This window comes from Arvicola amphibius, chromosome 1, assembly GCF_903992535.2.
Source record: "Arvicola amphibius chromosome 1, mArvAmp1.2, whole genome shotgun sequence".
NCBI lineage: Eukaryota > Metazoa > Chordata > Mammalia > Rodentia > Cricetidae > Arvicola > Arvicola amphibius.
Window position 1 is genome coordinate 47,277,131 of NC_052047.1, and position 21,881 is coordinate 47,299,011.

A 21,881-nucleotide genomic window follows, 5' to 3' on the forward strand; every position below is an offset into this window, starting at 1 on the left:
GTCAGGTCTACACAATGAGGCCCTGTCTCAAAAACAGATGTATGATTATAAATAAACAAACAGATAATAAATAAATTCTATGATTCTTTTAATTTGGGAAAATTGTATCCTATTTTGACATAAATATAAAATATATATAATAAAAGTAACAGCAACTACTTTGATTAAAAAAATTCATGGTGAAACCCCAATCTTTCAATCCCTGAGGTCTAAGAAGTCATATTAGCCATCACAGTGATTTTTCTTTTCAAATAGAAAAACAGTTCCAAATAACTCAATGTTTATAACTGCATAGTGGACACAGGTAGTGTTTGTCACTCATAATGCTATATACCACACACAGCTATTGAGTATCACCACTAGATGACAGAAAGAATACCCGCAAAATGTTTTACACATACAATATATGTATGTCTGGATAGAAAAAAAAAATCATTAAAATAATCAAGAAAAAAATGTTCCAAATTCTTTCCAAGGCAAAGAAAGAAAAACGCAGCATTATGATGACCAAGGCAGAAACACTCACTTGATTAGTGTCTTCCCCCCTCCCTCCAAAACCACAGGCACAGCATTCACTGCAGCTGTGGCTAGTTTGTAAGGAGCCTTTCACTGCTCCACAAAGGCTTATCACTACCGGGCTCAGCAGTTTTGAAGCCACATCCACAGCTGCTGTCTTATAAAAACAAAGACTTTAAAATGACATGTATAAAACAGTTTTAGATACAACTAAAATTAAAAACACTTCAGTAACTGAGAGAATCAATGGTAGACAGGCATAGTGGCACATAAATCTGTGGCTAGCCTGAACTAACTTAAACACACATGCACACACACACACATCTCTAAACAGCAATAGAAGTCATTAATGATACGTACAGTATCAAACACTGAATGACTCTTCATAGTAATACCGTTAACTTAGATGCTATTCGAAGTACTTTCTATAGAAGCTCCTTATCATGCCTTAACCAATAGTTGGGTGCAAAATGTTTCTCATGACTATACACTTATGTTCTTGCCACAAAATGGACTCTAAAACTCATACTGAAATGCAAAAATAAAAAAAAATTAATAAACAAAGAAGTTGGAGCAATGGTTCAGTGGTTAAGGGCATGCACTGCTCCTGCAAAGGACCCAAATTCAGTTCCCAGCACCCATGTCAGATTGCTAACGCTGCCTATAACTCCAGGTCCAGGAAATCCAACACCCTCTTCTGGACTCCTCAGGCATTTGCATTCCACAAAGGCTTATCACTACCGGGCTCAGCTCATCACATATACATATGTGTATATGTGTGCATGTATCCTCTCTCCACGCACATGTACATATAATTAAAAATAAATCTAAATAAATAAAACTAATAAAAATAAAACTAACACTAAGACCCACAACTGCACAATATGCAAAAAGTCTTTGGAGCACCTGGTCCCTAAATGGGATGTCTTCATCAAACTCCTTCCCCTCAAGGCTCAGAGACCTATAAAAAAGGAAGACTGGAAAGAGCCAGAAGTGATGGATGACAAACTAGGGCTATATACAGATGAACTCAAAAACCTGAGGCAGCAGGCACAGCATCTGCACAGGTTCAAGACAGAAGGGGTCCCAGCACTGGGAAGGGGACGTAGACATGGGCTCCCACATCTAACCAAGAGGCTATCTACAACTAATACCCACAGGAAAAGGAAAAAGCAGTTTTCTCAAGTGGGCATTAGCTACACCTCAGGACAGGACTCATGCTGGCCAACATAAGAACTCAATGGTATTTTTGTGGGCATTTTATTCCATATTTGTTTTTGTTTCATTTCATTTCTTGTTTTGACTTTTTTCTTATCAATGTTTTTCTCATTTTGATTTTCATTTGGGGGGATTCTTATTTGTTTTAGATTTGCTTTAAAGAGAGAAAGAGCATAAAGTTGGGTAGGTAGGGATGTGGGGAGGATCTGGAAAAGACTTGAAGAGGAAAACACAAAAAGTATAATATGAAAAAAGTCAATAAAAAGTTTAAAAAATGAAAACAGCTACATTCAAAAGATCAGAAAATTTTCATTTTATATATTACAAATTATATTATAGAATTTAGCGAGTCAGAAAAAAAAGAATTTAGCGAGTCACCAGGTGATGGTGGTTATGGTGATGCACGCTTTTTAATTCCAGCACTCTGGATACAGAGACAGGTAGATCTCTGTGACTTCAAGGCCAGCCTGACCTACAGAGCAAGTTCCAGCATAGGCTCCAAAGCTACACAGAGAAACCTCATCTCGGAAAACAAAAAACAAAAAAAAAAAAAAAAGATTTTAGCAGATCAGACTAAGAATGAGTCCTAATTTCTAAATAAAATAATAAGAATTTGTTAAATGTACAAGACACAAAAATTTTTAAAGTCTTTAAAAAAAGAAATGAAAAATAAGTAACTAAACCCCACAAGGTATACAGGCAAGACAACTCAGTGGGTGAGGGCACTTGCTACCAAACCTGAGTTCAAGCCCCAAAACCCACATGGAAGAAGGAATCTCAATTTCTCAAAAATCAATCTCCCAATATCCCTGCCCCCCAATTGACCCAAGACTCCAAGTACAAAAGATAAGTTAAACCAGATCGGAGAGCATGTCCGCTACTGAAGTGCCACCACGTGAAGAGAACTGGAAAACTGGTCATTTCTGGAGGAGTGGTGGGAACCAGAGAGGAGGGTGCACAGAACAGCAGCAGAAGTAGACACGGTAAAGACTACTTCATCAAGAAGGTAAAAACTGGGATGGAGAAAGCAGGAAGGAGCTGCTGAGACCAATGTCTTAACCTAGACAAGGTAGACAAGGCTTCTAGGGCACAAAATCAACTTAATCTTTGAAGCTCTCCAAGAGTCTGCAAACTGCAGCATGTATTGCGTCTTCTTGAGGATCTGCTGAAGCAGGCAGTAGACCCTCAAGTTTCTGATACAAGAAGTATAGGGTAAAATTCAAAGTTTGCATTTCTGTCAAGTTTCTAAATGACCCTGACCTAGAAATGCTGTATACCTGATTATCCTCTTAAAAAGTTAGATCCTGGGGTGAAGAGATGGTCTAGTGGCTCAGAGCAGTTTGCTCTTCCAGAGGACCCAGGTTCAATTCCCAGCACCCACATGGCAGCTCCAATTCCAGGGGATCCAATACCCTCACACAGACATACATTTGGGCAAACCATCAATGCATATAAAATAAAAAAGAAGTTAGATCCTAAACCCTGTAATACCTATCTAAATAAACCAAACAATCAATCAATAAATGCCTCCCCAAACAGTTTCAAGGGATGGATTTCTTTAACTGTGAAAAGGCATGGGGGCAGTAAGAAAAGAATGCTTTCATAATCCTAGGGTAAAGGAGATAAAACACAAAACTCCTGACTACATAAAAACATCTTACAAAAATAAAATCAGTTAAGTAAAAAGCTAAAAGAAAGCAGCCAGGTAAAGGCACACACCTTTAATCAGGAGGCAGAAGGAGGAGGATCTGAGTTCAAGGCCAGCCTAGTCTAGAATTCAAGGCCAGCCAAGACTACACAGAAAAACTTTCTAGAAAAACAGTTACACTTGGAAAAAGAAAAGTTCTCAAACAAATTGAGGAAAAAAAGACTTCAAAAGAAAAATACAGTTATAAATGTAATTCATAAATAAAATGTAAATGGACATTAAATACCTTAAAAAAATCCATGCTTTTCATTTCCATGCATGCACAGATGTAAAGAAATAAGATAGCTAGGGCTGGAGAGATGGTTCAGTGGTTAAGAGCACTGGCTGCTCTTCCAGAGGTCCTGAGTTCAATTCCCAGCAACCACATGGTAGCTCACAACCATCTGTAATGAGATCTGACACCCTCCTCCGGTATGCGGGCATACATGGAGGCAGAATGTTGTATATATAATAAATAAAAGAAATAAGATAGCTAGAAAGTAATTCCAAGCAGCCATTAAGAATGATGGGAAACCACACCTCCCAGACAGCCAACATCAACATAGACTACTGCTTAATGACCCAAGTGGAAGAACAATGTGCTGCCTAATTAATACTCTACAATTTAAGAAACAGAGCAAGGACCAACAGAACACATAATTTGAGAAGATAACTTATACAAGTCAATACATGCCACAGAAGTCTAGAAAACTACTTCAAACTGTAAACAAGGGCCATCTACAGGGCAGAGACAAGGGAAACCTTCCTTGGCTCTACAATTGCCATATATATATATATATATATATATACACATATATATATAATATGTATTATAATATATAATATATATATGTTACTTGTGTTTAACTTAAGATTATGAATTTTTCTTTTTATATTTTATTAGTTTTTAATACCAGATGTGTTGAATTTATTCAACACATACAGTTTACTCAAACCTCTAAGTCAAAAAACACTCAGACACAGTGGCTCACATTGTAACCACAGCAATGCGGAAGGATGCCAGTTCGAAACCACCCCTAGGGCAACCATTAGCTTCAGGTCAGCCTGAGCTAAAGAATCCTGTCTTGAAATAAAAATTAAAAAGTAAGAATAATTATAAAACCTATAACTCGACACTAGACATGTCAAGAAAATAATTTCTAAGTTGGAAAGAAAGTTATCCCACCTACATTTAGCATGCTGTCTTCTGAGGGTTGGGACTTACACTGTGTAGAGAAACAACTTTATATATTTCACGACTTGGTTTATAGTTAATACACATATCTGATACCTTTTTATTTTTTAAAATATTTGTTTGTTTGTTATATGTGCAGTGTTCTACCTGCACAACAGAAGAGGGCACCAGATCTCACTATAGATGGTTGTGAGCTACCATGTGGTTGCTGGGAATTGAACTCAGGACCTCTGGAAGTGAGTGCTCTTAACCTCTAAGCCATCTCTCTAGTCACACCTCCCCCTCATACCTTTTTAAAAACTCAAAACTTCAGAATGAAAATAGCAGTCACATAATTTTGCCATCTCTCACCATACAAGGCAACAACTAGATGGCCAAGCCAAAATTCATGGACACAGTCTACAACAAAACTAGGTTAAAAAGTATCACTATCACCCCCAAAATGCTAAATGGAGAAAAGCTGTCCATAGCCACAGACTATAGAATGAAATAACTTGGGGTGACAGTAGGGATGGCGGAGGTAGTTAAGAAAGTGACAGTTAACTAACTGCAGGATGAGGCAAACCTCATTAATAAGGCAGCTGCAGTAGCGAGAAAAAAAATATGCTTACTCTTACAAAAGTAAGAAACACCTGAAGGCTACAACAAGATTTGGCCATCAACAAAAAAAGGAAAAATGAGAACAGAAGGAAGTTACACATAGAGACAGGAGATAATGCTTCCCAGGAAGCAGTCCCCAGCCAGGGAACAGTCAGGACAACATTACTATTATGAGGTATGCAGTTTACTAGATGGTAGACATGGATGCATGAAGTGTATTCAACAAACTTGGTTTGCAGAGAAGACAACAGGAGTTTTAGAAATACAGATCTAACACCAAAAGCAGTAAGACACAAAGTAACAAAGCAAAGAGGGAACAAGGAAAATTAATAATATTTTTGAAAATAGAGGAGTACCAAAGGAAAGATTATATACAAGCAGTAGAGTCTTCTGCAGTCAAAGATATAAAAGCTAACCAACACTCCTCCACACACACAACCGCTGCCGCCACACACATATATACACACACACAACACACAAAAACTGGATTTTAACACTTATCAAGTTAAGGAGTATAAAGAGGAGACCACAATGTCACAAGGTACCAGAAAGAGGAGGCAGCAACTGCTTCCCCTCAAATAAGGGGATGAAAAGAAGATGGACATAAGCAGTTCCGCAGGGCCAGCCTCTTGCTGCAGGCCCTTCACAGTGTGTTCGGTCCTTGCAAGAACTGCTTTTTCTCCATTTCTCAAGTGCAGAAATTTTAGTCACAAAGCAAGTCAGTCATTCTTACCCAAGACCACCCTCTATCTATACACAATAGTTACAAGTCCAGAAACTGATCTATCTGCAGAAAATGAGTTATTTGGGAGGAGGGGTGGATCTGAAAACAAAATAGAAAAGCATTAGCTAATGAAACAGGATGTCAAGAATGCTTAACACTTATCTTAAACTTTTTAAATAGAAAATTTAAAGATCAGCTCTGTTACTCAGAACTTTTCTAGTATAAACACTAATCTAAACTTTAAATGCATTTCTAGAAAGGTTAATTTTACAGCAATCTAATAGAAAATACTATCACCCTTCCTTAAAGTTTTCTACCACATTTACTTAAACCCGGAACTGCCTTATCCCTCGTAGCAGCATGAAAACATTCAAGTGGAAAAACAAATACAAAGCCAGTCCGTACAGGGTGGGGAAGTGCAACCCAAATGTAGAAGCAAAGCAGAGGGTGAAGTTAAACAACTCTGACCTTAAACTTCCATGAGACAGAGATACAACCTGTACTTAAGGACTGACTTTATTTGAAGACTCTTCAACAAGTCCCTGATCCTTTTATTATCATTACTGTATTGTACTGTATGGGTGTGTTGCCAGTAGGTACATCTGTACATCACTTGTTCCTGCTGCAAATGAAGGTCAGAAGAGGGCAAGCACCCCTGGAACTGGATTTAAAGATGTTTGTGAGCCACCTGTAGTTGCTGGAAATCAAATCCCGGTCCAAAGCAGTAACAGGCGCTCTTAATAACTGAGCCATCTCTCCAGTCCCCCAACCCCATCTTTTTTAGTATCTGTTTGATGTGAGAGTCTCCTCTATATGCTGTGAATATCATTGGTTAATAAAAGAACTGCCTTGGCCTGTTGATAGGGCAGAACTTAGGTAGGCGGGGGTGGGGGACTAACTGAATGCTGGGAGAAGGAGGAAGCCATGGAGCTGCCACTGCAGACAGACATGCTGAAACTTTGCTGGTAGGCAACGATCTCGTGGTGACACAGATTAATGGAGCAAAATTAAGATATAAATTAGCCAATAAGAAGTTAGAACTAATGGGCCAAACAGTAGTTTAAATAATATAGTTTCTGTGTGATTATTTCAGGGCTAAACGGTCAGGAACAACTAACGGCCTCCTCCAACATCTGTTGACAAGTTAATATAAAACATAATGTTAACATTTGTATTTATAAAAATAAATAAGAATACTCAAATATTAACAATAGTTATTTCTTGCTATAAAACTGTAATGGCTCTCTTTATAAGATACATTTATATAAGTTTTTACACTTTTGTAACTTTTTTCAATCAGAATGAATCAAGTACATACTGATGTGACATTAATCCTTAAGAAAAACATCTATGGCTAGGAATGTAGCTTGTAGAATGCTTGCCTCACAGTCACAAGGCCAGGCGTTTGAAAGGAAGGAAAAGGTTCTGCAACACAAAGTAACTATGGAAAAAGCCAAGGCACAACTATCAAATAATTTAGGTTTAAAATCAGCCAGGTGGTGGTGGGCGGTGGTGGTGCACGCCTTCAGAGGCAGGAGGATCTGAGTTCCAGGCCAGTCTGGTCTACAGTGAGTTCTTATAGAATTTAACAAGCACCTAATTTACCAACTGACAATTTCCAGGAGATAAGATTGAGAAACTTTAGGTATAAAATTGAGAAACTATAGATTTAAATAAATGACATGCCACTAAACTCTGTGTGCAAAATGTACACTGAATATAACAGATAAGGCTAGGTTAGAATGAATTGCCAATATTCATGGAATAAATAACCCCTGCAAGTCTGATTGTTTAAAAAAAATTACTCCAGTGAACTAGCAATCTATTTAATCAAATAAAGGCATTCATTATTAAGCTGTAAGTGAATGAGAAAATCTTATCACCACTCTTTGAATGTCAAAATGAATTTTTCACTTCCTTGACATCTGCATAAGCAGAAATGACAGACACAAAAGATTTAATAACTCCGTAATTAAGAGTATTGTCTTAGCATATACATCAGATTAATGACTACATACTCATTATCAAGTCTATAAGCAATCATCCTTTCAGCATGAAATTTAAAGTTGTAGCATTTTTTCCCATGTGCAAATCTTTCTTGTCACCCTCTGCCCTTCCATCTTCTCCCAAGAAAAGCCAGGTGCAAACTAAGTAAAATGATAGAGAGGAGGGGAATGAGGCATGAGTAACTATGTCCTCAGTGGGTAAGAAGGTATGCAGTAAGGAGACCATGCCCCTCCTAGGAGGCTGCCTATTCAGTGAGAAATAGACAATGCATTGTAAGTAGTATCAAGAATAAAAGATCGCTTGGATATGGTGATTAGCGCTTATAAACTGATACTGGACAAACTAAGTAAGGCAGGAGGAAAAGTAAAAGATCAGACTACACTACAGTAGCAACTCAAAGCCAGCCAAAGCTATATAGTAAATTCTGTCACAATACAAACAGAAGGTATAGAGGTAAAGGACTGTAATCCCAGTAAGTGGGAGGCTGAGGAAGGACTGCAGTGAATTTGAGGCAGCCTGGGCTAAAAATCAATTCAAGGCCAACTTGAACTATACATTGAGACCCTGTTTCAAAAAAGAAAACACGAAATAGGACGGCAGCAAAGGAGAAAGACCTGACAGCTGGCAGTGGCACTCCACTGGGCCTGGGGGGCTAGAGACCTTGCTTGCATTCTTGGTCTACACAAAGAAAGAGCTGGAGACAGTAACAGATGGCTCAGTGGCATAAATAACGAGAAAAGAGTGAAAGCAACACAAGCATATGCCCCCCCCCAAAAAAACAAACAAAAAGATCTCAGTCACTGAACCTCTGCCTAACCACCTGTGAACTATCTAACTGCCTATGACTTTTAAAATGAGTATTTTAGAACCTGAAATTAGTAAGGTCTTCAGCAGCTCTTAAGTTCCCTGAATCTAATGGATTCTATAGATAATGTATACCGCCCAGGATACAGCTACCATCAAATGGCATACTGCTGAGCAACACAGAGACTACTAGAACAGTAATGAGAATTCAGAACTGGTGAGTCAAAAAAAAACAAAAAACAAAAAACCCAGGACAGACTACACTTCACCATCTGTCAACAAATCCTCTAAGAAACACACTGCCACACTCTCCTCTAAAGAAATCTTACTAATGTTGTTTTACAAAAAAAAAAAAAAAAAAAAAAAAAAAAAAAAAAAAAAAAATTCTCCTACAATAAGTCTGTATCTACGGGATATAGTCTAACACTGTTTAGTTTTCTAATTTTTAACACTCTGGATTTTCTATATTATATTTTCATATTCTACTTCAAAAATACAGTACAGAAATGCAGAATGGTGAATCTAATGAGTCAATTTCTATATGGATTATATTAGTAGAAAATCCACTCTATGCAGAATGCCAGATTTATCACTTAAAACAAATGCCACCTAGTGGCAAGTGTTACATATTATTAAATCCTTTTCAGGCACAGTCACTCATCCAGCAAGTAGTAATCTGGGAGATGGTCTATGTGATGATTACAAATAAAATGGCTTTAAGAGTTCACAGAAAGAGTAGAGAGATGTAACTCAGACAAATCAACATCTGTAGAGCAGGGTTAACTGTCACAGCAGAAATATGCATAAGTATTCTGATATCAATTAAATAACACTTTTATATATAGGTTCTCTTAAATTTTTTCACTTCATTCACTCTTCCATTATGTCAACATATATGTCTTAAACATGTAGATTTTTTCCTCCCTTCTTTTCCATATCCCCTTCTCATTACCTGAAAATTCCACAGTACAAAAAGGGGGGGTGGGAGGGGTAGATACTGAACCATTTCTTTCCACCACACCCTAAAGGATACTTCACATTTATTATAAAGCAAAATCAGTGCACAGATATCACAAGAAAAGTATGGGGAATGAATCTGAAACGGGTCACCAGCTGCTGCATTCACTGCTCATTCCTAGTCTGATAGGGACTGAACTATTTCTTAAGTGTCTACTACTTCCAAAACTGAGAAAGGTTATTTTATATCCCTTACTGTATTCAATCCTCAAATAAATACCATGAGAACTGAAATTAACTAACATGCTCATTACCAAAGATCTACTTTAGTAACAGAGAGAACACTGACTCCACAGTTCCCAATACTACACTGTTTTGACTTTCCATTCCTAGGCCTATCCCCAAAATGGACCTCTATTATGTTTCTCTTATGATCACCACCAATTTCAATCTACTTTACAACAAACCTTGGATCAACTAAAACCTGCTGGTATTCTATGCATCCCTGACTTAGTTTGATTAAGTTTCTCCAAAGAGTCCTAAACCACATTTCTGGCTTAACTAAAACTCCCCTTTACCACCCATCTTTATAGAAACACCCCTTCAATTGAACATAATCAATGATGCCAGTGTGCCTACCAACACTATCCATGTGTCTCAGCACTCACCACTTTTTCTCTTAAACTTTAGTTATCTGAACACTTTCCACTATATCATATCCAACACAGCACGCTGGATACTTTTAAGAGACTGTCACAGTGGAGTTCTTTACTGAGGAGTGCTCAACAACTGTTAGAAACTATTCTAACAATTCAGAGTATCATCAAACTAAGAGTGCAAATTAGCTCTAGTGTCAACTAAACATACTAAAGGAAATAGGAATCATGGCAGAGGGATTTTCTAGTGTATTTTCTCACATCCATCAGATGCAGGCAGCATGTTCAGTTCAAGTCTTTGTAACTTACGATGCCTAAAAATGGTTTCTGTCTTTTCTTTTCATATATAAGCCTAAAACAGTTTAACTGTCCCCAATAATGCCAGAGACCTCACCAATCTGACTCAACAGATGCTGTGTGTACCTCTGTGCGTTTTCTCAACCCAACAAATTTACACAAATATTTATACAGGCGAGGCAGTGGTAACATATGCCTTTAATTGAAGCACTCAGGAAGAAGACGCAGGGGGACCTCTGTGAGTTCGAGGGCAGCCTGGTCTACACATTGAGTTCCAGGGCAGTCAGAGCTATTACACAGAGAAACCCTGTCTCAAAAAACCAAAACAAACAAACAAAAATATTTATAGAGATAGACAATTACCATCACTTATACTTCCTCCACCCCCATAAATCTGTTGTGTATGTTTGAAAAACACATTAAGACTATCGCCGGGCGGCGGTGGCGCACGCCTTTAATCCCAGCACTCGGGAGGCAGAGGCAGGCGGATCTCTGTGAGTTCGAGACCAGCCTGGTCTACAAGAGCTAGTTCCAGGACGGGCTCCAAAGCTACAGAAAAACCCTGTCTCGAAAAACCAAAAAAAAAAAAAAAAAGACTATCATTTCATTCACTAAAGCAGCAGCAGGCCTAATGAGGCATAAGCAACATCATGATGTAATGTCAGACTGTAAGAGGCATCCAAAATGCCAACAGTGTCTGAAAGATAGCAGCAGCTGGGCAGTCAACATTCCTTTATTATTGTGGTTGTCCAAGCAGATCCATGAGCAGCAAGAAGTAAATCCCAAAGTTGGGAATGACTCAATGACAACATCCCTGGTGAATCAGTAATTTACCAAATATGCCTGCTCAAAATGTCAAAGCATGTATCTCAAGGGCTGCGGTCCTATGTACTAAACACACTGCTGCCTTCCTAAAACATGACCCACAAACCACAGGATGCAATAGAAAAGTGTATCTTGAGCCTTGTCCATGAGAGGTTACCAAGGGAACTGACAGTAAAATAGCTCCATATTTTACTATTTACAAATCACTCACACCTTGTTTTATTGGACCTTTATAATTTCACATGTAACATAGTCACAATGTTCCTGGCAGATACATACAATGAAAGCATTACTCCCTACTTTTTATAAAGACAGAATCTGATGAAGAAACTATAAGTAACCAGTAAATAATCCTTCCTAAAAATGAGTTTTCCTGTAAATCATTAATTTGATTCCTTGCATGGATCAAAAACAAAGCAGTATACAATGCCCTAAGGTTTCATGAACATTTTTATGCATCTGAGAAGTAATTGAAACACTTAAAAATAATGAAACCAGCTGGACATGGTGGTTACATATTCATAATCCCATGGATTATCATGGGTTTTGTTTATTTTCGAGTCAGGGTTTCTCTGTTACAGTCCTGGGTATAAACCAGGTTGGCCTCGAACTCACAGAGATTGAATATTGCGACTTTGAGGCCAGCCTGGGCACAGAGAGAGTGTGTTCTATGTGGATACATGTGTGGAGGCCTGAGGACATCTGGTGTCATTCTTCAGTCACTGTCCATTTTTCTTTTTCTTTCTTTTTTGGAGACAAGGTCTCTCTCTCTGGGGCCTGGAACTCACCAAGGAGGTTAGGATGACCTAGTGGGGAGCCTTACTACAGGCTCCAAAGATCCACTGTCTCAACCTCCCCAGACTTGGGATGTCAGCATTTGGGACTCAAATTCACATCCTAAGCACTAAAACCTAAGCTATCTCTCCCAGGCCAAAAATCTCGTCTTTAAATAAATAACCTAAATAACCTATTGAGAGAGCTACTTGATAACCAACCATATAAAAACACAATGTGAAATTTATATTTGTCATTCTTGAACAATTTACAGCAGTGTACATACAATGTCCTTCCATAAGCCTCACTATTGTAGCCTGGTCTACAAGAGCTAGTTCCAGGACAGGCTCCAAAGCTACAGAGAAACCCTGTCTCGAAAAACCAAAAAAAAAAAAAAAAAAAAAAAAAAAAAAGACTATCATTTCATTCACTAAAGCAGCAGCAGGCCTTTTCTGGATTTTGTTCTGTTTTTTCAAGACAGGGTTTCTCTGTAGCTTTAGGGCCTATCCTGAAACTAGCTCTTGTAGACCAGGCTGGCCTCAAACTCACAGAGATCCGCCTGCCTTTACCGCCCCAGTACTGATTAAAGGCATGTGCCACCACTGCCCAGCTCCTCACCATGTTCTCTAATACTATGTGACAGCCCGAGGCTAAAAATTCCTTTAGGTTCATCAGCAACAGTTTCTTAACAGAATTATAAGTGAGAGATACATAAGTATCTTTATTATATGAGAAATTTATATATACTAACTTTAGATTATATAGTCACAGTATATTCATGTTTCAAAGTAATGTAAGTCTTCTGTTTGAAATTTTTTTCGGCTACTCCCTATCAAGTCCTGAGATATATAAATGATTAAGAGAAAATGGTATCTGTCACCAAGTAACTAACAGTATCTGAATATAATTACATCACAATTTAGTAATATACTTCCAAATGAATTACATCCATCTTTTAACAACACAGCAGGGGAATGGAAGGAACTTAGCCCGATATATCTTCGTTAGACTAGTCTCTTGACCTCAGTCTCAAAGAATAACCTATTTTTCAAGTTTAGGGAGGCATTAAACGGTTGAGCCTATGCAGGAACACTCCATGTTCTTAAATATGAGCTTTGAAGATGAAGAAGGCATCTATGAAATAAATAGCTATAGAGATCCTGCTATGAAACACTTGCAAAGATTTAAGTATATACCTTGAATTGTATAAATGCTTTCACCTATTATCTCACTTAACCTTCACAACCCTCTGAATTAGGAATAATTACCTTGCAACTGATGGTCGAGGAAAGGATAGGCCAGATTCTATTACAGAGATTTAAGGGAAAAGAAAAGCAGAATTGGAACCCAACACAGAGAGAGCTGCCTCTCCTAGTGAAGGCTGTAGGGGGAGCTATTGAAAGCTTTTTAAACTAGAGTGATTGATTTACTGTTCAGAAACACTGCTCTGGCCATGGAGAAGCTAGAGAATCTAGAGGTAAATCTAGAAGGGGAAAGAGGCCTGTGGTAAAAATAGGTGAGAAGTGATGTCAGCATGCATTGTGGCATTAAGGACAAGACAGAGTAAAGGGCCTGTTTAGGCTGTAAAACTATCAGTTCTTAGTAATTAGAAAGAAGGAAAGGCTCAGCTGTGTGCACACATGTAATTCCAGCACTGGGGAGGTTTAGGCAGGAGTATCTTAACCACCAGGCCAGCCTAGGCTGAATGGTGCAACCTTCTCTCACTGGTTCAGAAGTAAAGGTTTTTAGCTTACTAAAAACCTTCCATCTTAAGTGGAAGCCTAACTTTGCTAGGGGGACCAGATGACACCTGACTGACAAAAGGAGCTGTCAAAAGGAGCAATGGGTTTCAAGTGCAAAAAAAGAAACAAACCTTCCCTAAAACCAAGAGTCAAGTCTAAACTTACGTCTTAGTGGTCAGAAAATATTCTTGAAAGCATGACAAAACATCAAAAAATGTAGGCCAAATATAAAAGTTGTCATTACTATTAACAGACTTGGCTAAGAGTACAGTGAAAACATTCTTTACTATCTTTTAAAAAGTATTACTACATGCAGAAATCAAAAAAGGCACCCCATGATTTTACAATGTGTCATTACACTTTGGTTTAATAGAGCTTCAATCTCTTACACAAGTTTATTTTGCTTGACCCTCTCCCTCTAAATTTATAAGAAAGATGTATCTTTTATACAAACTGTAATACATGGTTGGGTTTTCTTTTCATTCTACTGTCACTCCTATAACTTGCCAAGAACTTAGTTCATAACCTCCTACTTGACTTCCTATAAAATATGACCTACTTCACATCAGCTCATTTCAATAACAGTTCCTAGATCTTAAGCACACTGTTCATCCAAGGGGGTTCTGAAAACCCCAGGGTGCATCTCTGCAGATGTGGCAAGTTATTCCATTCCCATTCTACAGAGTTAGGAAACTGGCAGAGGAAATAGAATAACTTGGAAATAATCACAAAGCCAGATGCCAAAAATAACAACTTTTAGTCAATCCATGAGAAAATACTGCCCCTAGCTGAAACAACATGAATGTAGTATTGGGAGGAAGCAAAATGCAAAATAATGCTTTCAAGCCAAGTTTTATTTCTAAAAATGAAGTGAACCTCAGAATTAAAACATATAAGAACTTTAAAACAATCATTTTCTTCTAATGCCTTACTCATCCATGATACCAAGGGTTATCTAATGAATTACATCTGGCAATATCAGTATACCCTTTTTTTACCTTATCCATTTAATAGGAGAAATCTGTGAGTATATGACAAGAAGTGGTTTTTACATAAATTTAACTGTGACTGCTCTAGAAGTGTGCAATAAATCTAAAAAACACTACAAACCAGTCTCAGTTTCCCTACAAACATTGGGGATAATAAATTTAAAGCTAAAATTGTCAATACTCAGCCACAGTCCATCCTGAATATTTCTAAATATACTGCTAAGTTAAGGTGCTGTTTTTTATTTTATTAAAATTCTTAAATGATCACTTCTCTCAGCCTTTTGGCTAAGATAAAGTTTCCCATGCTTAGAAACAACACAACTCTAATGTAAAACTCACGTTATGGTGTCTTTATGTGATCATTCTTTTTCTGAGACAGGGTTTCTCTGGAGCCTGGAGCCAGTCTTGGAACTCTCTTGTAGACCAGGCTGTATGTGATCATTCTTAAATGCACAAATCAGAGCAAACTACATTCCGTTATTACATAGCATTTACACTGTGCTTTAGGTCAGAACCAGTGTGTGCCTGATTTTAACCTCCATAGTTATGCACTAAATAGGAGACAAATGAAAATTCTCACAAGAAAACTTCATGTATCATTCATAAAAAAAAAATGACTTCCCCTGAAAAAACTTCAGCCTACCAATTCTAATCACCACGTTTTTAAAAAGTGCCAACATTCCTTAGACCTCATCTTCTACAACCTCATCAACAGCCCTTTGTGTACAACTTTAAAGAGATGAAGCTGCCTATGGCTCTATGGGCAATGTATCTTCTAAAAGTAGTGATCCAACTAGCAGGAAAAAAAAATTCCTGAACAATACATTCAGTATTAACAACCCTGATACATTAATCTTAGCACAATAATTCAGGCCATTAGTATACAATAACCTACACCACACCCCCTAGGCATCACCCCAAGCTTTTAACATCACCATAACAATAAGAGCTGAAAACAACTTAAAGCTCCTGTAACTGAAGGAAGTACCTTTAAGATAACCAAACTAAAAGCTATCACTGTCTTTTGACTACCAACAATTAATGTATTCCACAAAGATCCTAAAAGCAGTCAGTATTCATCAAACCAAAACTGCCCTCTGCTCTCCCGCACCTGATCCCAAGGTGCCACACATTCAGAAGTAAAAAAAATCAAGAACTGCAAAGTCAAACAATAATAAATGGTAAACTCTAATTTAAATTAAGAAGCAAGCCATTTACCAAAAGCGAGATGTCTCTTCCTTATAAAGGAGTAAGAAAACAATTAAACTGTAGATCCAGATTCCGGGGGTGGTAGGTGGTGGGTGGGATACAATTCTCCACCCCAACATTCACAAGTTTTCAACATCAAAATTCACTCACCTCCTACTCACACCAAATGAATATCCATTGTGAATATTTGAACTATTCTCGAACACCAGCAGGAGAAGAAAAAAAAGGAATACCTTTGCGTCTACTTCTAACAGTCTTACAATATACCCTTCATCAATCCTCGGGTAACCCAAGTGCAACGCTACTACGGATGCCCTTGGCCTGAGCCAGCAGAAGCAATAATGAAAGGCAATAACCATCAAGAATCTAGCTCTTTTTCCAGCACTACTGCTACCAAGCAAAACAATCACGGGTCCAGAAAGATGGCAAAGAAAATCGGAGTCTTTTTAATCCCAGGAGAACGGCGCACGGGGGAGAGGGGGAGGGAGCGTGGGAGTGGTGTTGGGGTGATCCCGAAAGAAAGGGGTGCGAAGCAAAGGAGGGGCGCGGAGGAACAAACTTAAGTTATTCCCCAAGCATCTACCAGACTCCAACAACAAAAGCAAACCGTAGAGTCTGTGCGCACTTCGAAGCACCAGATGGAGTCCCCGGGGCTGAGACAGTTCAACAGACACAGTGGGCAGTGGATAAATCAAGCAAGCAGTGACGCGAGAGGAAGGGGATGCTAGGCGAGTGAGCCACTAGATAGGGGAGACAAAGCCTCTGGGGGTGACTAAGGACCAAACAGAAAAAGGTGAGAAGGGATACAGGAGAAAGACAATGGAAGAAAGAGGGGCAGGAATCTGGTGCCTGGGCTGTGGCAGGTCACCCGGCTACGAAGGAGAGGGAGACAACAAAGGGGCACGGGAGGAAGGACAGCGAAGTGGAGATGCAGACGGGATGCGGGGCGCGCAGCGGCTCCCACCGAGCGCCTAAGGCGGCGGAACAAAGGGCCGGGGGCAGAGTCGCGGGGGGCAGCGCGCGGAGACAAAGCGCCCGGGCTCCGGGGACAGCGGCGGTGCGGACAGGCGACGCGGGCCGCCGGGAACAAAGCTGCGCTGGCTCCCCGCCAGGCCCGCCGAGGGGGCGCGCGGCGGGCACGGCGCCCACGGCCCCGCGCGCCGACCGCAGTCCGCCCGCAGCCGCCGGCCTCGTCACCGCCCGTCCTCACGCGCCGGAGCCCGCTCCACCGCGGCGCACGGCGAGTCCCGCACCGGCCCACGACACCGCGTCGCCGTCCGCGCCCCCCTCCCGAGCCGAGGCGCGCCGCGCAGCCCGGGCCCGCCGCCTGCCACGGGCAGTCAGACGCCCGCAACTTTCCCGGTTCCCAGCACTCGCTGCCCCCTCAGACTTACCCTGTCACAACAGGCGCCATCTTCCACAAACTCTCGCCAAAACTCCAACCCTCGCGAGATTCCCCCCGCCGCCTTTCCCTGCTCCTCTCCCCCGCCCCTTCCCTCGGCCTCGCGGATCGCTGCCACCCGGCCCCCGCGCCGCCTTTCCCCGCTCCGCCGCCGCCGGGAGCCTGCCACCTCGCGCCGCCCGCGGACTAGGGGATCCTGTTCGCTGCCTTCCCTGGAAACCTACCCCGGCGATGGAGCATGCGCAGGCCGCTCCTCCGCAGGCGAGCCCTCCGTGTAGTCCATGGGGAGCGCTCCGGTTATCCGGGTTTTGAGACGCGCCATCGGGGGACGTACGTGGAGACTGAGGAAAACCGGAGGGGATTACTACGGGGACAAGGACTGGAGGGGTCAGGAGGCGGGGCCCCGGGGCCGGGAGGAGGGGTCCTGGGAAAATGTGAGCGTTTCACAGGCCTAGACGAGACGCCTCCTCAAGTGGGTGTTTTCCAAGTGGCTTCCCGCTCGCGGCGGGTTCCCATCCCTATTCATTCATTCAGCCGTTCATTGGACACCTCCTTTATGCTAATGTCAGGATCAGGTGCCAGAGCGGCGGAGACCGGACCGAGATCCGGATCCAGTGACCAGCCAGTAGCAGTCTCCATTCATTTGCCCCTGCGCTCCCCGCACACTTGGGGACACGGGCATGGTTACAGCCTGGCCCGACCCTTGCCCGTGCTCTGCTGACTGAAAGCTTCGGGGAGTCAGCTCTGTGGTCTTAGCCGCTTCTCCCCGATGCAATAGGAGGTCAGCCTCGGGCAAAGGCGCCACCAGACGTCCACCGCGCGGCCACACATCAGAGTCCCCGAATGTTTCTCCCCAGAGCCACCGCTCCGAGCCACACTTCAAGCCCCAGCAGTCGGGAGGGAGCTTCCCGCCGAGCTCAGGCTGCCTGGCCAGCTCGCGGGAGCTGCGGCGCGCTGGGGACTGCGGAGCAGCCTCTCCGCCGGTGGCCTGGCACTGTCCCCCGCAGCGAGCTCGCGACTGCTCCCAGCCGGGTGCAGGCCCGAGCCCCGCCCCTCCCCTACCTGCTGTCCTCCCCGCTCCCTCCCCCCCCCCCATCCCCCGCCCTCCCTTTCCTAGAGATTCCCAGTTCCAGGGCTGCCTCCCGCAGGGAGCCGCAAAACCCGGACAACTGGACTCCGCTGCCCGAAACCCGCTCCGAGGCGCCGCAGGATTGGCGCGGCGCGCGCCTGAGCCACTGCGCATGTGCGCAATGCGGGCAGCCGAGTCTCACGCTACACCTCCTTCCGACCGCCTTCCAGCGCTCGGCTCAGACACAACACTGGCCGTGGGAAATTTCCCAAACCTCGCGAGAACGGGCTCCCCCCCAACATCTCTCCCCATCCTCGGGCGGCTCGGGGTGCGCCCTAAATCTCGCCAAGCGGGGCCCGACAGGTGTCCGTCTCGTGCGACTCCAGCGCTCGTGCCCGGGCGTGGAAGGCAGGGTCGGGCTGGCCCGTAAGGCGGGGCGGTGGGCGCGTGGCGGGGAGAGGCGGGCGGAGGCCGCCCTGGCACACTCACGCACGCGCCGGGCAGGCTTCCTGCCGCCCTCCCGAGCCTGGTACTTTCCTGAAATGTGCCAGACGCAGTGCCCCCCGCCTCTGGGAGCTGACAGACAGCCCCCGTGTCGGCTTTGAGTCATGCATCTGAGTCACCTAGTCTGGCCTCCACTCCACTTGCTTTACAACAACTTTAGATTCCCTTAACTACCAATGGGTGGTTTTTCTGTACAGTTGTCTTTTTGGCTTTGTGAGCCGGGCAAGGCTCCGGGAAAACTGAACTTGGCTATGTTTGCATTGTCTTACTAGGACACGATCTGAAGTATCTTTCCTTTAGTCTGTTCCTAACCCTTTAAAGGAATCCCTACAAGCCAGTTTCTACCGCCTCTCTCCTCCATACGACTTAAGATGCCGGCTTTGTTTCCTTCAGCTTTCTATGCATTTGTAGTGAGCATCCTATTTTAGGTAGTTTCATCAGTTACGTTAGTGGCTGCTGTTTTCCATGCATCCTTTCTTTCAAGATTATTTATCTGCCCAAGGTGTCAGAATATTCTTCAGTTAGTCACTTTTCAAATTGGCACTGTGTAGGACTAGTGTCTTACAGGCATCATAGACTCACAAATACGGACTTGAACTGCGTTTTGACATTTAAAGGACAGCGAGCCCCCAATAGCTAATGTCTCCTGGTTATACTATGGATGGAAAAATCAAGCTTTTGCGTTTTGAAGGCTTGTGGGGGTGTGCGGTGTGGGTTTGCCTATTTCTTTGCTTATTCGCGTAAAAAGGAATGTATAGCTTTTTAATGTGCTGTGTCAGAGGAAGCCTCATCTAGAACAGAAGGAAAAGCCTATAAACATGTCCTCTGAGCCATCTTCCCAAGGATGTGCAGACATAGTGAGGTCTGTGACACTAATGCTGGAAAACCCTGTTAGTCATAAACCTAATCTCAACCCATCAGCTCCACCTACCGTGTTTTCCTTTCTCAATAAAGGCAACTCCTTAGCTCTCACTTAAGGGGAGGACCTTGAAATTACTTTTACCTTTTATCGCTCACCCAGAATTGAGTCAGCAAGAAAAATCATGCTAGTTACATCTATTAGTCTATTTTCAAATCAGCAATATGTAAGGAAAGGAAGGCAATTGCTCCAGCTTTGGAGGGTGCAGGAGCGTGATGCTAACATCTGCTTGGCTGTGAACAGTCCTCCTTAACAGATGGTGTCACAACAGCAGGAGTATGTGCCTACAGAAGAGGTCACATCAACTGGGAGACTGGAAACCAAAGACAGAAGGACCAACGCTTGTCTCTAGAATGACTTTTTTTTTAGTAAGGTAACCTTTTTATGTGTGTGGGTGTGCACAAGTCATAGCATACATGTGGAGGTCAGAGGACAACTTGCTGAACCCATTCTCTCCTAGTATGTGGGTTCCAGGGATCATTCTTTGGTTGCCAGACTCGATGCCCTAATTACCCAACTTCATAAAAGTTCAACCACTTCTCAAATTACTACAGGAGACCAAGACTACAAATGAACTTGGGATCACAGGTGAGCTATGTTCAAAGCACAGTGCTGTATCTTCAAAACAGACCTAGATCCTAACCTCCTCGACCTCCTTAGCTCCTTAGCTAGGGCCTTGCCTCACTCGTGTTTCCCCACATGGTTTACAGGCTGTCTCCTAAGGGACCCTCCTTTTCTTCCATGCATGCTTCCCTCCCACTCTTCTCAGTGGGTTAATCCTCATCATCCTCTAAGGACTCCAGTGGTTTTCCCATTTGACTGTGAGAATTTAGCATTTGGCTCACTGCCCAATCCTTCGACCTCCTTGACTCCAGCCGGTACTCTCTTCCTTTAGTGGAAGCCCTAGCCTGCTGCCCTCCTTGAAACTCTCGGGGCATATTAAACACCCTCAGCTCCAGTCCTGTGCCCTTTCCATGACCTGCAATGCTCTCCCCTTACGCACACAGGAGGAAGAAAGACTCCTTTGAACTCTTTAGGTAAATGTCGTACCCTGGTCTTTTTTGGCCGCCCTTCACTAGAGTGGCTGCCATGGTTCTTGCTTCTCACGTCCTTTGTTTTCCTCAAGGCATCACAATCTGAAGCCCCACCGATGACACTTGGTGTGTTGTTTATGGTCCGACTCTCCCAGTGATAACGACTGTTGGAAATAAGGACTTTGATCACTTCTAGTCATTCTTCAAGCCTCAGCTCCTGGAACTTCGCCTGATACTCAGTATGTGCAGGGGGATGGAGGAGAGATAACGCGTCTCTCACAGGGCAGAGTGGAGACGACTGTAAGTGATGGGAGGAAGGTGTTTGAGAGGGGAGGAAAGAAAACCATTTTGACGTAGACCAGTAAATGAAACGTTACTTAAGAGTTTCCTGCTCTCGATGTGAGCCCCTCAGGAAAGGAAAATGCTGTAAATGGATAATAAAGAAATAGATGTTTTCATGGGTGGCTTGTGGGATTAAAAATACAGTCTCTGTGGAAACTGTTTGGGTATATTTGCCCCTATGTGTTAATCATATAACTCTGTGTTGTTTATGCTACAAGTATAAACCCGTTTGTTAGGCTACCTATATATTACAACACTTCTGATGATAAATACTGGGAACCTCTTCCTGGGTCTAGAAAATAGATTACATGAGGCAACCCAAACTCAAAGACAAATATTGAAATTTTCCTATGTGGCTCCTAGCTTATATTTATACATATGCATATCACTGGGTATGAGTGTGGGCATACA

At 42.3% G+C, this 21,881-nt stretch overlaps 1 protein-coding gene and 1 long non-coding RNA gene across 3 annotated transcripts in view; one reads left to right on the forward strand and one right to left on the reverse strand.

The window, feature by feature from the left end:
• Positions 1-17,846, reverse strand: part of Rbpj (recombination signal binding protein for immunoglobulin kappa J region) — a 74,034-nt gene extending 56,188 nt beyond the window's left edge. The window contains exon 1 of one of the 2 annotated variants that reach the window (XM_038340175.1): positions 17,827-17,846. Coding sequence is in view for 1 of the 2 variants with exons in the window: in XM_038340166.1 (XP_038196094.1) it covers positions 17,595-17,614 (20 nt within the window). In the remaining variant the exon portion in view is untranslated. Of the gene's footprint in view, positions 1-17,594; positions 17,705-17,826 lie in introns of those variants that run through there. The other variant, XM_038340166.1, reaches the window with a different exon arrangement.
• A 2,611-nt stretch (positions 17,847-20,457) lies between these two features.
• Positions 20,458-21,557, forward strand: LOC119804844. The gene is made up of 3 exons (XR_005283851.1): positions 20,458-20,682; positions 20,990-21,131; positions 21,221-21,557. It is a non-coding gene; the product is annotated as an uncharacterized LOC119804844 (long non-coding RNA).
• Positions 21,558-21,881: the final 324 nt, after the last annotated feature.